At 42.5% G+C, this 17,396-nt stretch overlaps 1 protein-coding gene across 1 annotated transcript; it reads right to left on the bottom strand.

The window, feature by feature from the left end:
- Window positions 1–2,512: 2,512 nt before the first annotated feature.
- SLC30A10 (solute carrier family 30 member 10) lies at window positions 2,513–17,101 on the bottom strand. Its single transcript, XM_003265085.2, has 4 exons — window positions 16,462–17,101; window positions 15,697–15,774; window positions 6,780–7,019; window positions 2,513–4,197 (listed from the first exon to the last, which is right to left on the bottom strand). Exons 1-4 carry the CDS (start codon window positions 17,099–17,101, stop codon window positions 3,698–3,700), a joined length of 1,458 nt encoding a protein of 485 aa, XP_003265133.1. The 3' UTR covers window positions 2,513–3,697.
- Between the last annotated feature and the right edge of the window lie 295 nt (window positions 17,102–17,396).

Below are 17,396 nucleotides of genomic sequence, written 5' to 3'. Positions count from 1 at the left end.
TTTGGAGAGGCTTTCATTAACATTGTCCCTAAACTACCCTTAGTTCTACCCAGTGGCTCAGAACTTGGGGCAATTTTTTTTTTCCCAGGTTATATGTGGCAATGTCTGGAGACATTGGTTGTCACAACTTGGGGGGACAATACCGGCATTTATGAATAGAGGTCGGGGTGCTGCTAAACGTCCTACAATACACATCCCACACATCAGGAGCAAGAACACATCCAATTCAAAATGTCAATAGTGCCAAGACTGAGAACCCCTGGAGTAAGCCTCACAAAAGCTCTTACGACCTCACAGGGCAGCTGTCTTATTGTAATACCAAATCTACCTCAGTGATTTCCTTGACATTCAAAACACCTCTTTCTACTGAACTTTAGAGTTCTTGATTTACCACCACTGGAATTTGCTCTGCCAATGGCAAAAAAAAAAAAGAACTAAATATGGAGAATATTCTTAATTCTTCCTCAAATAGTGTCTCCCTACTTTATTGATATTTTATCAAGAAGTTAGAGAGTAATTTTATTTTCTGTCAACAATGGAGCCTGTGGGTATTCATAATGGCCCAATATCATGAAAAAAATTAATTATATTTTCAAAAACAATGTTGAGAGTCAGAAAATGAAGCAGACATAGTATTTCCTATGGCCAATGCTAAAATAATGTGGAAAGGACTGTTTCTATAGAAACAGAAGTGCAGTAGGGCCGGGTAGAAGGCCAGGTTAGCACACAGGACAACTGGTCCCTGACCTGACACAGAAAATATGCCGTAGACTTTAAAAATTATGGCAGTTCTGGCCGGGCGCAGTGGCTCACGCCTGTAATCCCAGCACTTTGGGAGGCCGAGGTGGGCGGATCACGAGGTCAGGAGATTGAGACCATCCTGGCTAACATGGTGAAACCCCGTCTCTACTAAAAATACAAAAAATTAGCCGGGTGTGGTGGCGGGTGCCTGTAGTCCCAGCTACTTGGGAGGCTGAGGCAGGAGAATGGCATGAACCCAGGAGGCAGAGCTTGCAGTGAGCCGAGACAGCACCACTGCACTCTAGCCTGGGCGACAGAGCAAGACTCTGTCTCAAAAAAACAAACAAAAAACAAAACAAAAAATTATGTCAGTTCTTTAAAAAAAGGTGGGGGGGAGGGGATTTTCTGTAAATAACCTAAGTATACATGAGCACCAAACTGAGTGCCAGTGTTTTCCTAATCTTAAAGGAAAACAGTGGTGTTTTAAATCTATTTATCAGCTGCTACTGCCACCAAGCAGGGCTGATTTAAAGGGAAAAAGAAAACTCTTGTATTTCCTTGGGAGAATTAAAAGGCAAGACAATTAAAGAGAGAGTGAAACCCAAGTGAAAATAGCATACAGCAGGCATCACAGTGCCACAGGTGGCAAATGCAAGCCACTCAACCCAATACAAAATTATTGCACTTAGCATGATTGGACATTATTAAATGCAGTCAGCCAAACTGTCTTAAGAAGGTATTATTTCACATTGACTCCAGGCCATAATCTGGTATCACTGTCTATCAAGATACTGTTCTGAAGTTAGGTTTAATTACAGTGGAATTAAGTGCCTTTTCTTACCCAGAAAAATATTTTAGAGATTAAAGAACAGTGTTTAAATGCAAACTAATATCCATTCCTTCAGCCAATTGCACAAAAACTGTGAAATTATAATTTTCCCTTTTAATAAAGGCAGAATGATGTGAAATCAAATTAGACCTTCAGATTTGGAAGTCAGAGAAAAATTTCTTTTTTGGCTCTAAGGAATTTCAACCAATGTTTATGCAGGAGAATCTGGCCCACTGATCTCCATGCTGAGTTTCTTAAGAGGATCCACTGTTTTGTGTGAGTACATGCCACACTTTTAATACTAAAAATGGAAATTCTTACTTATTAACCCCTTTGAGCTTATAAAGTGCATATAACCTAGCCCAATAAGCTCCTAGAAATAAAAATATTTTTAGGCATTTTTCTATTTACCTACTTCACAGCCAATTTAAACTCAGATAAGACATTTTCAAGGAATAAGGAATTTCCTGGCCAGGTGCAGTGGCTCATGCCTGTTCTCCCAGTGCTTTGGGAGGCCAAGGCAGGAGAATCACTTGAGGCTAGGAGTTCAAGGCCAGCCTGGGCAACATAGCGAGACCCTGTCTCCACAAAAAAGAAAAAAATAATAATTTCCTATCCTACGGATCATAGCTGCTTATTTATTTTAGCCTTCAAATTTAGGACGAAGATAAATTGTTTAAATATGATGTTTGTTCTAAAAAATTGTGGATGCTGCCTTCATTATCAACCCAGCACCTCTGATAAATCCTGTGCAGATTCTAAACAGGACTTTACATACTAAGAGATGGTTATTTTCTGACAATCTTGCAGTCTACCAGAGATGATACTAGTTGTCTAGTGAGGCACCTCCCATTTTCTCATACCTGTGAGACTGTTCTGATTTAAATACTGATGTCTGAGCGATGTGTTAAATACATGACAGATGCTTCTCCACTACCAACATAGTTTGGTTATGGGTCTGAATCCGATTATAAAAATTTTATTTGAACTTGGTAATATGGATCAGAGACATGAAAGAAAATTTTAAGTTCCTCAAAAACACATTAAAGGCAGCAATTAAGCTAATTCTCATTTCTCCCTTGGACATCAACTTTTCCATTGAGTTACTAGTTGACAACTATAATAAATACTTTAAATATGTCTAATTAAAGAGAAGGCAGTCTAGCTTATTTATTTCACAAGAATTAACACTCAGTGTTATGCATTCTGCTATCCCAGGAATACTCTTTTCTGGTAAATGCTGCATAGATCAATGCAATTGTATGAAAGAAAAGTCAAAGGAAATTTGGAAAAATAAGTAAATCATTATCAAAGCACTAAATGAAAACAGCTCCAACTATACTGACTCTAAAAGACAGTATATGAGTATTTGTGTCATACTTAAGGAAGCTGAAATATTCCCTCACTTCCATGTGAAAAAAATGTATTATATATTTAAGCATTTGAAACATTCTATAGCTGCAGTTCAGTTCACAGCAGAAAGCAAACATTAGTTTTCTCTCACCTCACAAAATGTAGAGATGGCCAAAGCCCTCCTACTAACCTTTACCTCCTCTAGAATGTTCTGAGAATATTTTCTACCTTAATAGTTATTCATTTTATATTTATTCAAAAATGAATCAAAGAAAAAAGATATTTCTTCAGTGCCAGAAATACTTAACTTGCCTGTTTTATGATCGTTAAGGGGATTGGGAAAAATACAGCTATTGTGGTACTTTAGTTTTTTCAATGTATTTAAGCTATGATCTCACCTGAGCATTAGCTAGAAGTTCTAATCAGTTTAGAAACAAGAACTTCTTTGAACACTGTATCCGCAGCTATTGAGCCTCAGTCCCAGACTTCAATGTCCCTGATATATACACTAGTGCAGTTTGCTTTAGAAAATGCATGTTCAAGCTGAAACAGTCAAAGAGCAGCATGAGACACCCAGGGGAATGGAAAGGAGTTAGTTACATAAAAATTCACAGACACGTTTAACTAAAATTCCAAACAGCCAACCCCTAGTGAACACAGAGCATGCACACTCCAAGTCTGGTCTGAGCCTGCAACCCAGAAAGCTCTTTTTGTGAGTCAAGCTGGTGGTTCCAAAGTGCCTCGTCTATACGGTCTGATTATGTGGGCACCAGATTAAAAATGCGTGCTGTTGACATAACATTGGTCCTCCTGAGTTTTGTTAAGAGTTTGTCCGTGGTCACTCAGACAGCCATCCAAAGACACTTCAATAGCCACTTCTCTTGCATCTCTTCTACTGAGGCCATCACTTCCATATGTGTCTAGACAGGGCCCACCATTGTGCTCAGCACAGCCATTGACGTGGGCCAGAGGCAGTGCCCGGGGGGGACAACACAGCTGCTTAGCACAGCCCTTGGAGATGCAGGGTGAGTTGCAGAGCAACAGTAAGTCCTTCTGCTCCAGGGGTTCCTTCAAGTCCACATTTTCAAACTGGATGGTCACATTGTGGATTCCCGCACCGTGGAAGATTTCTCGAATTTTTGTGCTGGCATCTTGATATCCCCTGTCCTTAGGATACTTGATGTGCAGGGTGGCAATAATCTTTCCACTTACAAGTTCCCAGATGTGCACTTCATGTACACTGCTAATTCCAGGCACAGCAGAGAGTTTACTCACTGTAACAGAGAAGAGCAAACAAAAGCCAAGGTGAGAGCTGCATTTGAAACATGGAACTACAGGAGGGATATGGTCCCGTTAGGCATTCTCACCAAAATGGCTGCATACTTACTAAGAACAGCAGGAATAAATTAGTTCTACCTCTATGGGTACATTTGCCCTTAACTTTCTTTCTCCACACATTGTTAGCCCACACAAAGTCATTTAAGAAAATAAGTCTAACAACGACAAGAAAAAGGTCCCCAGGGTTGCTGAGTATACAAGGGAATGGACACTTGAATGAACTTCCCATAGTAGTATAAAGTGCAATGCCTTTTCTTAAAAGGGATGATTTGGCAACAAGGATCAAAAAAACCTTTTCTAGCAATTCTAGTACTAGAAGTTTAACCTAAAAGAAATAACCAAATATGTATGTACAAGAATAGTTTGGACAATGATCCTTGTATTCATTAAAAAGATGGAACCAATAAGGAAATAGTTAAACCAATTATGTAATGGAATAGGATACAGTTGTTTAAAAGTAAGTTGCATATTTAAGGATATGAGAAAATGTACATAAGGTATTTTTAAGTGAAAAAGCAAATTGCTAAACTGTGTATATGGTATGATCTTTCTTTTTACACTGCATATAGAAGAAAATATTAACAGTGGTAGTTTCCACGGTCAAATTATGAAAGATTTCTATTTTCTCATTTAGGCTCCTCTGTATTTTTTTTTTTTATTATACTTTAGGTTTTAGGGTACATGTGCACAATGTGCAGGTTTCTTACATATGTATCCATGTGCCATGTTGATTTCCTGCACCCATTAACTCGTCATTTAGCATTAGGTATATCTCCTAATGCTGTCCCTCCCCCCACCCACCCCACAACAGGCCCTGGAGTGTGATGTCCCCCTTCCTGTGTCCATGTGTTCTCACTGTTCAATTCCCACCTATGAGTGAGAACATGCGGTGTTTGGTTTTTTGTCCTAGGCTCCTCTGTATTTTCTATACTTTCCAAAATGAGTATGTATTTAGAGAGATGGTATTCAGTACTGATTTGAGCAAAGGCTCTGCGGTCAGCTAGTTTGAATCCTAGTTTAGACATTTAATAACTGCATGAGGTTAGGCAATTACTTAACCTCTCTGTGCCTCAATTTCCTTATCTGTATAATAGAAATGATAATAGTACCTTTTTGTATTATTTTAAGGATTAAAATGCATTATTATGAGTAAAGCACTAAGAACACTTACATTTCTAGCATGTAGTAAATGCTATGAAAATATTGCTATTGTTATTACAATCTTGCGGGGGGGGTTTTTTGTTTTTTTTTAGAGACAGAATCTTGCCCTGTCTCCCAGGCTGGAGTTCAGTGGCATATTTATGGCTCTCTACAGCCTCAAACTCCAGGGCACCAGTGATCCTCCCACCTCAGCCTACTGAGTAGCTGGGACCACAGGAACACACTACAACCTTTACTTTTTATTTATTTATAAAAAATAATTTTTTTATTTTTCTAAAAATGAGGTCTCACTATGTTGCCCAGACTGGTCTTGAACTCCTGGCCTTATGCAATCCTTCCACTTCAGCCTCCCAAAGTGGTGAGATTACAGGCATGAGTCACAAAAAGTAGCCCTCTATTTTTAAAAATATCTGTTTTTAAATATATTACTTTACTAAAAACATATCCAGTATATATCACAAATTTCTTTGTATATGTTTATCTTATTTCCTCAATTGGGAAACAAACTAGCTCCTGGGAAGGCAAAGGCAATGCTGTATGTCTGCTCTTCTGTCTCCTTCCCTCTCCCACCACCTGCTCTGCCTGCAGCTCTGGGCAGTGTTGTGAGAGACACAGTGACTTGCACGCCCACATTAACTAGAAAGCAGGGTCTAGAATATGAATGATTCGTGTTTTTAGAATAAGGAGAATAAAATGAAGTTCTTGGCAGAAATGGCCTTATTTGAATTGAAATAAATCTTTGACATGAAAGTAAGTAGCCCAGGAATAGGTATTATCCAAGCATTGCATTCTTTTCTTTTTTTCCTGTTTTATTTTTTTTTTTTTTTTTTTTGAGTCAGAGTCTCGCTCTGTCACCCAGGCTGGAATGCAGCGGTGCAATCTGGGCTCCCTGCAACCTCCGCCTCCCAGGTTCAAGTGATTCTCCTGCCTCAGCCTCCCGAGTAGTTGGGATTACAGGTGCGTGCTACCACGCCCGGCTAATTTTTTGTATTTTTAGTAGAGACAGGGTTTCACCATGTTGGTCAGGCTGGTCTTGAACGCCTGACCTCAGATGACTCACCCGCCTCGGCCTCCCAGAGTGCTGGGATTACAGGCGTGAGCCACCGCGCCCAGACCAAGTATTGCATTCTTAAAAATTTGCAGTTGAGTCAGAGAATCACGGATTGCAAAGGACCTTTGGTACTTGGAGCTGAGTCATCTTAATAGGCTATAAAACATATGATGACATCTCTACCACCTGGTGATTTAAGGTGTTTCAGAATACATAACTCAAACACTGCTCTTGAATAATGCTTGTCCTTTGGCCTGAATAACATTAAATTGAGAGTGGTTCTGGATCAAAATTCAGTCTACTTACTCAGCTCTTCCATGTTGACTCCTTTTGGGACCATCTGTAGCAGAATGGCAGCAGTCTCCTTGATGAGCGGGAAGGCAGATGACAAAATGATGATGACCATGAGGACAGTCAGGCTGGGGTCAATGTAACATTGCCAGTTACACGGGTCCTCGCTCTTCAGGGGAAGCACATAGAATATGACGGCCGTGATGACCACAACCACGGACCCCAGGGCATCTCCCATCACATGCAAAAGTACACCTGCCGGGAAGAAAGAAAGACTACTGCCACGTGACACTCACTGACTTGGATTTCCGGGTATATGAATATCTGTTACCATTTGGAGTTTTTTGGTTTTTGTTTTGGTTAGAACAGTAGGATGAATCAAAATAATGACAACTACTTCTTAGGAAACAAAACCCCAGGCCACCATCTCAGGACTCAGAGTACCTTGGAAGAGCAACAGCCTAGGAAGATTCTGACCTGCAGGAAGCATGACTGTGCCGTCTCACTGGGCCACATCGTTACCACTCACCACCCATCAAAGGGCACCAAGCTGGCAAACAGATTTCTTTTTCTTTTAGGCAAGCATCTGTGCTTTACATTGTTTTAAACATGTTTAAGGGGAGAGAGAACAAGTTGTATTAAGAGTGTTTAAAACAAATTGTCTTTCTTCTACCTTGATCCACTTTCCCCTTTCCCTGTAAGCATTTACCTACTTTGCATTTAGTCTGTGGTCATTTAAATGGCATTTGGTTTAAGAGGTGCCCAAGAACAGGGACTGTGGCAACATTTCCATTACATAAAGAGCCATTTATCACAATAAAATAAAATTAAAATTCTACAGATAATACTAAAAATTGTGAGTGCCTTTAATTAAGGGAATTGTTTCTAAAGATACTGATTATGATATAGAACACATGCATTCCTCAGCAAAGATTTGAGTGCCCAATTGTTAGCCAAAGACTAAATCGGGATTTAGTAAGTAAAGTAGGTAAGAATTTGGTCAGAAAAATTATAAAATATATACACAAAGTTTTGGGTTTTGGTTTTGGGGGATTCTGTTTGTTTTTTACAAAAAGCAACATCAGAATCTTGCAATTCAAAGTATAGTTTGCAAACTAGCAGCATCAGCATCACCTAGGAGCTTGTTAGAAATGATGCATCTCAGGACCCACCTCAGATCTGTAGAATCTGGACCTGCATTTTAAAAAGATGCCCAGATGAGGCTGGGCGCGGTGCCTCACTCCTGTAATCCCAGCACTTTGGGAGGCCAAGGCAGGTAGATCATCTGAAGTCAGGAGTTCAAGACCAGCCTGGCCAATATGGTGAAACCCTATTTCTACTAAAAATACAAAAAATTAGCTGGGCATTGTGGGGGCATCTGTAATCCCAGCTACTCAGGAGGCTGAGGCAGGAGAATCGCTTGAACCCAGGAGGTGGAGGTTGCAATGAGCCGAGATAGTGCCATTGTACTCCAGCCTGGGCAACAAGAGTGAAACTCTGTCTCAAAAAACAAAAAAAAAATGCCCAGATGATTGGAATGCACATACAAGTTTCCAAAGCACTGCTCTAGAAGAAAGCATATATATTAAGAAAGGTCTGCTTTGTCTCTCCATGTATTCCACAGACTTATGCAGTAGAATTAATAATAATCCAAATTACTAACAACTTACTCATGGCTAAGTCTAAACAGTCTCATTTGGAAGGTGCTTTAATTGAGCTAATTCCTCCTCTTGGCAACAACTCCACAATTCTAAATAACATCATAGGTAAAATGGCATGTGAACACTAAATGTAATTTGAGGCAATTGCCTCAAATTTTCCCCAAAAAAAATATGAGAATAAAAAGAATTCCCATATTTCCTTTTGGCTGAGTGTTTACTTATGATAATAAGATCTTGATTCAATATATACATTAACATTCCCATTTTCTAAGGCTGTGCTCCTTTCTCCCAACACCACACCCGCAAAGGAGCTTTTAACTCCCCAGTCCCTGTCCTGAACCACTGAAGGGAAATTCAAAAATTCTTTGTTCCTCTACAAGGAGCTAAGAATTGAAGCTTTAACTTGCTTCAAGACAGTACAAAATGCTACCATAAAAATATAAAAGCCTAATATTTCCTATACACATGTGATGTCATGTTTACTGCGTGAGACAGTCTGTTATTCTCTGATTGTCTCATACATGTTAGGTCCATTTCCTCCGTAAGTAACATGAGGATCAGGGCCATACTCCAAATTGCCTTTGTTTATATAATAGCAATGTAGGCATTCAATAAAACAGTAGCTTCTGGGTGATTGTCATAACTCCCATGACATACAGTAACTCTTGTCTTTAATAATAATAACTGTTATTATGCTAACTAACACATATGCTCCAGGCATTGTTTTAAGGGTGTTACACTTACCCATTAAGTCCTTTTAAGGACTGTAAGGTGGTTACCCTTGTGAAAATAAGTAATGCAAAATCTAAGCTGTTGGGACTTGAAAGTATTTTGAGCCTTCAAGGAATGTGAATTACAGGGCCTGAGCTACGTGACAGGCAGCTGTAAGCTGTTGTATGTCTGAATTCAGTCTTTTTCCTTACCTGCATTGCTCTGTAAAATGTTGTAAATGGCAAAGGGCCCCAGGGAAGACCCCCTTCTCTCTTACTGTTGATTTTCATTCTCCCTCTTACCTTTTTCATACAAGACATCATGGCTATCACAGTCCCTTAATATGGAATGTTAAATACACTCTTTTAAGTTGAAAAGGAAATGAAAACCAGCTATAAAGAAAACAAGCCACATGGAAAAGAAAACAAATTGTAACTAATTTTTTTAACTCCTAAACCAGGCTTGTATACAAAATGTTGTAACCCTGCTAAATTTGTCTTATATATAAGCAAGAATTTAGCTTTTAACTCTGGAACCCTATCCCCATTTCTCTGGAGTGATGAGTCCTGGAATGGCCATTGCCAACTTTTCACTTGAATAAACTCTGGAAAATTGGAATCTGACCCTTTTGATTATTTCCGGCTGGTACTCTCTTCATTTTACAAATGAGGAAACTGAGGCACAGAATACATAAGTAACTTGTCCAAAATCACACAACTAAAAAGTGTTAACTGGAGATATCAATCTGGGTGGTCTGACCAGAGATCTACTGTGCATCCTGCCTCATGTAAGTTCTAAAATTCAATTTCAGCTTTTCCTTCTGAGAAATCCCACTATTACTCCCTAAGAATTATATAAAATAGTAACTTTCGAACTTGTTTTTCCCATAATCCACAGTAAGAATTATGTTTTGCATCCTAGCACAGAGATACAAATTGAAACAAATAATTCATGGGAAAGCAAAACTCATCCTTATATATGACTTCTTAATATTATCTATTCTATTTCATTCAATTATAATTAATTTTCTACTAAACTAATTCTAGGGCCCAAATTGTCACAGCCTTCAGTTTGAAAAATTGTTTAAAGCAGTATCCCACTCAATTCCTGACATTTAATAATGCAATGTGTCTTCTAGCTGCCCATGCAAAGATGAAGAAGGCCTGGTCATGACCATTAACTACAGTGCACTGGTAAAATTCTGTGGGGTGTCTGTGAGAGTGTGTGTGTGTGTGTGAAAGAGAGAGACCGACAGAGACAGAGAGAGAGAAAAAATGGGGTCTCCCTCTGTCACCCAGGCTGGAGTACAGTGGCACAATCATAGCTCACTCCAACTTCGAACTCTTGGGCTCAAATGATCTTCCCATCTCAGCCTCCCAAGTATCTAGGACTACAGTTGTGTGCCACTGCACCGGTTAATTTTTTACTTTTTAAAAGAATTTTTTTACCTTTTTTTTTTTTTTTTTTTTTTTTGCAGAGACAGGGGTTTGCTATGTTACCCGGGCTAGTCTCAAACTCCTGGCCTCAAGTAATCCTCTTGCCTCAGCCTCTCAAAATGGAAGATTCTGAGATAAATACATCGATAACCTCCTCAGGGAGGAAAAGAATCTCCTGTGATGAGAAATCTCAGGAAAGTCTTGTGGAGAGGTAGGTAATTTGGGCAGGACTCTGGAGAGGCGGCAGACTTCAACAGACAACCACAGGCGAAGGCATTTCAGACAGAAACACCTCGCGGGAGTCTCGTGGGAAACTGAAGATGGAGGACGTGCTCGTGGGGCAACGCTGGAGGCTGACGCGCTAAATTCGGACTCACAGACCCTGACGCTGTTGCTATGAGCCAAGGACCTTATTATGAGAGTCAACCTCTTTGAGGAGCAAGATTCTCATCTGTGAAATGGGGTAGTGATAATATCTGCCTCACCTCCCTCAGAGGCTAGTTCTGTAGAGTATGTAAAAAAATGTCTGAAAACCCTCTGAGAATGACCAAGAGGTGATGATGATGATAACAGGCACCATTTGTTGAGTGGGTCCTCTGTGCTATTCTAACCACCCATGTGATCCGCACAACACAGGGATGTTGGTCCTGTTATCTCCATTATACAGATGAGGGGACTGAACATTAAAGAGATTAAGTTCCTTGCCCAAGGTCACCTAGCTGGGAAAAGGGAGAGGCAGAACTCAAACCAGATCTGCCTGATCACAGGGTCTAAGTGCTTCTCACCTCACTACAGATGTACAGTAAATGTTGACCGGTATGCTGGGAGATAGTGAAGAGCTGATGGGGGAGGCGAGGTCATGAAGGAGTGAAGAGAAGGGCAGAAATGTCTAGAAAGGAGTATTGGCACCAGAACAGCACGCTCTGAATGTCAGCAGTGTTTAGACCGTATCCTGGATGCAGTGAAGGATTTGAGCTGACTCCGATGTGATCACATCTATGATTCCGAAAGATAAATCTGGCAGCATTATCTGAGACACAAAGAGCACTACTTAGTAGAGAACTCAATCACCTGCTGAGTCACAATGCTCTCAAGGTAGCTTTGCAAAGAGCAAACCTCTGTACTTGGCCTTCACTTGCTGCCTTTAGATTAAAACGAAACCCCCCAAAAACTGGCATATAACATAAATTGGCAATTTGACACAAGTTGAAATCTGATGTGTCCCAGCACTTAGGAAAGCCATCAGTGCTGTTGAATTTGTTGAATGACTGGAAATAGTGTATCTGCACTGGGCAAATGGTAATGAAAAAATGAGATCTTTCTTATTGGGAAAAAGTAAGAATTACAAAGACACATCTTATCAAAGGGGATTTCTTTTCAAGGGATGTCAAGATGGCTATTCATCTATTTATGTTTATACCAAACTTTAAAAAGCTAATTGTCTTTCTGACATATTGTTACAACATTTTTAATACATCATGTTTGATCCTATTAAACAAAATTGACCACTACAAAGCACATTGATGAGAATTTTAAGAGGATTGTGTTTTTACCATACTTTACAGTAGAAGACAGAGTGTGTTCCTTAGAACTCATTTTTTTGCCAGGCACGGTGGCTCACGCCTATAATCCTAGCACTTTGGGAGGCCGAGGCCAGTGGATTACCTGAGGTTGGGAGTTCAAGACCAGCCTGGCCAACATGGCAAAATCCCGTCTGTACTAAAAATACAAAAAAAAATTAGCCAGGTGCAGTGGCGCGCACCTGTAATCCCAGCTACTCTGTAGGCTGAGACAGGAGAATCGCTTGAGCCTGGGAGGCAGTTTGCGGTGAGTCGATGTCACGACACTGCACTCCAGCCTGGGCTACAGAGTGAGACTTCGTCTCAAAAAAAAAAAAAAAAAAAAAAAACCTCATTTTTTTAATTCCCATTGGAATAAGAGAAACAGTAAAGAAAGTGAAGAAATTGTTTGTGTTCACAGAGACCCCCGTAAGCTGTTTCCTCTGCAGATCTCCAGAGTGGGATACAGTCCTGCTTTCTAAAGCAGTTGCTTCAATGTTAGAAATATAACCATTCAGCCGGGCACGGTGGCTCACGCTTGTAATCCCAGCACTTTGGGAGGCCGAGGCGGGCGGATCACGAGGTCAGGAGATCGAGACTACGGTGAAACCCCATCTCTACTAAAAATACAAAAAATTAGCCGGGCGTGGTGGCGGGTGCCTGTAGTCCCAGCTACTCGGAGAGGCTGAGGCAGGAGAATGGCGTGAACCCGGGAGGCGGAGCTTGCAATGAACCGAGATTGCGCCACTGCACTCCAGCCTGGGCGACAGAGCGAGACTCCATCTCAAAAAAAAAAAAAAGAAAGAAAGAAATACAACCATTCAGTGGACTGTGTACTAGAGAAGCAAGCCCTCTCTGTCTAGAGGCTAGAGGCAATGGTGATCATGGAAAGGGCCAGAAATGTGATGTAGGAGCCCAGGATTCCAGCCTTGTCTCTGCTATGAGCTGGGGTGACTTAGGGAAGTCATCAAACTCTCCGCACCCTGCTTCCTCATCTGTGAAGTGAAAGGTTGAAATCCATTTTCCCTAAGGTCCTTCCAGTTCTAACATTCTGTGAACCTTCCCTGAACTGTGGCTCCAAGATAAGAACACAGCACCAAAGGGGAGGCCAGCCTCACACTTAGCCGGGAATATGGAAAGGCTCCTATTAGCCACAGCACAGGTACTTGCCAAAAGCAGCAGGAATGATCTCAGCTAACACGGAAGCACTGTGGATTGAGCCGAGCAATTCCACCCACTAATTAAGCCATAATTGTATCCATTCAGTAAGATTGTTGTGACTACCAGTTCACTTATTCCTGAATGGTACCAGGGACAAAGTATGTACTCAGTAAAAATGTTAGCTAGTTTTCCTACTATAAGCCTAAACACTTTATATGTTTCATTTATTTCAAAGCAATCCCATAAGGTGGGTACTGTTATTATCCTCATTTTAAAGATGAGGGGACTGGAGGCTTAGAGAGGTTCAATAACTTGCCCAAAGTCACATGCTTCTTAAGTGGCAGAGCTATGATTCACACTCAGGCAGTTTGAAGCCAAATCCCAACCTTTCAGCCACTGCACTATTCACCTCTATCAGAAGCTACAGGTGCACTGGTGTCAGTCCCTATAAACCAAAGGCCCAGCCAGGTATAGCAAGGCATTCTACTACTGAAATTTTTCTGCCAAGAAACTTCAATAGCTTAGGACTAAAATTTGGCAAGTTCATACAAGTTTCCCAAACAAGATCACTATATCTATGAGGGTCTACTCTTCTTCTTATTCTCTTTCGCAACTTTGTAACATAAGAATGAGGATAGTTGGCTGGGTGCAGTGGCTCACGCCTGTAATCCCAGCACTTTGGGCAGCCAAGGCGGGCAGATTGTCTGAGGTCAGGAGTTCGAGACCAGCCTGGCCAACATGGTGAAACCCCGTTTCTGCTAAAAATATAAAAATCAGCCAGGTGTGGTGGTGCGCACCTATAATCCCAGCTACTTGGGAGGCTGAGGCACAAGGATCACTTGAACCTGGTAGGCGGAGGTTGCAGTGAGCAGAGATGGCTCCACTGCACTCCAGCCTGGGAGACAGAGCAGGACTCCATCTCAAAGAAGAAAAAAAATGAGGATACTTAACAGAACAGGCTTTGAAAAGTTAAAGTCTCTGATGGTGAACTCCACCTTAAAAATTATGTATGTGAGTGTATATATATATATATATATTTTTTTTTTTTTTTTTTGAGACAGAATCTAGCTCAGTCTCCCAGGCTGGAGTGCAGTGGTGCAATCTCGGCTCACTGCAACCTCCACCTCCAGTATTCAAGCAATTCTCCTGCCTCAGCCTCTCCGAGTAGCTGGGATTACAGGCACCCACCACCATGCCTGGCTAGTTTTTGTATTTTTACTAGAGATGGAGTTTTGCCATGTTGGCCAGGCTGGTCTGGAACTCCTGACCTCAGGTGATCTGCCCACCTCAGCCTCTCAAGGTGCTGGGATTACAGGCAAGAGCCACCGCGCCCAGCCCAATGTATATATTTTTAAACTGGACCTTAAAAAAGAAAGATAAAGGATGATTTTTTTTCATTACAGATTCTCTTTTAAAAGCTCACTACTAAGCTCTTTCAGAGAGCAAATTCCCCTGTTGCCCTTAAATTTATTTGATTAATTTAGAAATTTTTAGGAGATCATATGTTATTATTGTTATCTTCTGGATTTTCCCTATAGGTTCACTCTGACAATTCCTTTGTAAAACAGATGTGAGACACTCAAAGCAAAGGTATCTCCTGAATTATTAATTTTTCATTATATTATTTCCATCAAAGCCCCACTTATAGGCTTTCCCCAAACCACAGGAAAGTAGAGGGTTGCTTAATCCTTGTTGGAATTCTCAAAGTCAAGATTGGGGATTAACCCCTTCTGGAATCACTCGGAAGCAAAGTCGGTGCCCAAGAAGTTGGAAAGGAGAGATGTTGGATACAATGGTGTCCAGAAAGAAACATATCTCAAAAAGCCCTGGGCTGACCTTAGTCCAGTGCTTCCGACCTTGACCACATGGTGAGAAGAATGCTAGCTAGGTGCTTGCCTTGGGCCTCACCAGAACACTCCCTTTGGTCCTGGGAGTGGAGGTTTTAGTGAGCCAACAGTCCCTTCACAAAAGCAGATTTCTGGCAGAAATAGCTGATGCAATAGGGTCACTCAGCAATGCAAGATAGGGCACAACCTTGGATAGCAGCTCACCTACTCTTTTCCTACCTTTATCAAAATCAGTTCAATTAAAATGGGTTGCAAGATTTGTTAGCAATACCCACGGACCAGTAAAACCAAGTAAAGTAGTAACATAACATTAATATGTGTAGCTCTGGAGCAGGCAGTATTAGCATGGGTCTAAGTAGAGCTAAGATAAATCATTAGCAACCAGTTTCTCCCTCAGGATCAATGCAGTGATTACGAAAGGGAGTTGGGTCATAGTCTATGCATGTAACTGGCCTACTTTCAAACACACCTTTGCCTTATTAAAAGTCAAACAGAAATAAACACAGTCTATATGTGTCATAGAAGGGGATTTCAAATAGGCCCAAAGTCAATCCTACCTCTGATATTCAGAGCTTCAGACTTTTTCTCTTTTTTCATCATCTCTTCTGGCTCATTCTGGGTGTTGAAGGAATCACCTGCATTCAAAGAAGAAACCTTGTGTTGTGTATAAGTTCTACAAACAAACAAACAAAAAAACCAATGGACTCAAAGTTTTGTTATTTTAAATTCCTACTAGCTTAAGGGATACCCTTCTTCTGCACACCCACAGCTCAGAACAGTACATTTTGGCCTTGAAATAGCCTTGTGATCCACCTTTGGACTTCGTTCACACACCTTTCAAGTTAAAACAAAAGGAGGGCGAATGGGAGCCCACCTGCAGCCCCTAAACCCGTAACACCCAAGAAGACAAACGGATGGGCAAAGCGGGGAGGGGGAGAGAACAACAAAATTCAGATAGCAAGTAATGAGAGGGAGGAGGGGTTGGAGAGTGCTGCCTGTTGCCCAATAATAATTACTGATTTCCAAGAAAATCAATACTCATATAGAGAGAATAGGGTAAGGGAAAAGACGCCAGGGCTACCCAAGGATCCAGGAGAAAAAAGAAAGGATGGGGAATATGTTAAATTGGCAGAAGAGAAGTAAAGCGGGATTGTAAAGGGAATGGATTTATTTAAAAAAAAAAAAAAAAAGAAAGAAAAGAAAAGAAAGAAAAAGAAAAAAAAGCCTGCAGAAGAAAAAGAGGGCGTGGGGTGAGAAGAAAGGGACCGGGTGGGAGGAGGAAGGAAGGGCCAAGTGGTCCAAAGGATGCAACCGAAAGGCACCTGCTACGTTTGAGAACACGGTCGCCCCCTTCTCCCGCTTCCTTTCCACTGAGGTCCCCCGGAGGGTTACGGCCGAGTCCGAGCCTGGGGCTGTCGAGGCCGCAGGGCGCCGCGGGTCCTCCGCGCCCTGAGGCCCCCCGAAAGCGCCGGGGGCGCAGCCCTCCGCCAGCTGCTGCCGCTGCTGCAGGCGGCGACTGCGTCCTCGGAGGCAGCACGCGAACCAGGCAGAGCAGTCCTGGAAGATGAGCAGCCCCACCACGTTGACCAACAGCCCCAGGACGCCGACGATGAGCACCAGCTCGGGGTCATCCACGCGCTCGGGCCGGGCCAGGCGCAGCACGGCCTCCACGAAGATGGTGAAGCAGAGCGCGGTGAGGAAGACGGCGTTGCTCAGCGCGCCCACCACCTCGGCGCGGGCGTAGCCATAGGTGGCGCTGAAGCCCCCGGTGGGGCGCCGGGCGATGTAGCCGGCGCTCAGGCCCACGCACAGCGAGATCAGGTCGGAGAGCATGTTGAAGGAGTCGGAGAGCAGCGCGATGGAGTTGCCCAGGTAGCCGGAGACCAATTCCGCCACGAAGAAGGCGACGGTGAGCACCAGCATGAAAAGCAGCCGGCACGTCTTGCCCGAGTAGCGGCCCATCTCGCCACCAGCCCCGGGCGCCCAGCGCCGCACAGGGGAGCGCAGCCCGCCCCGCGCGCAGCCACAGGTGGGGGGCGCGACGCGGCGCGGCTGGGATCCGTGAGGCCCGGTACCCGCCTCCCAGATTGTCTCGCCGGCCCTGCCCCGCCGCTTTTTATAACGCGAGGCCGAGAGCCGCCAGTCCCCGCACGTCCAGAGTCTAAAGGAGTGGCGGCCGCAGTATCTGAACAGCCCGTGCGCCGCCTCCCGCGGCCCTTTTCCCTCCCTCGCGCCCTGGGCCTGACTTAGCAGGTGG

The sequence above is a fragment of the Nomascus leucogenys genome, chromosome 5 (assembly GCF_006542625.1).
Source record: "Nomascus leucogenys isolate Asia chromosome 5, Asia_NLE_v1, whole genome shotgun sequence".
Taxonomy (NCBI): Eukaryota; Metazoa; Chordata; class Mammalia; order Primates; family Hylobatidae; genus Nomascus; species Nomascus leucogenys.
This window is presented reverse-complemented; position numbering and strand designations above follow the sequence as displayed.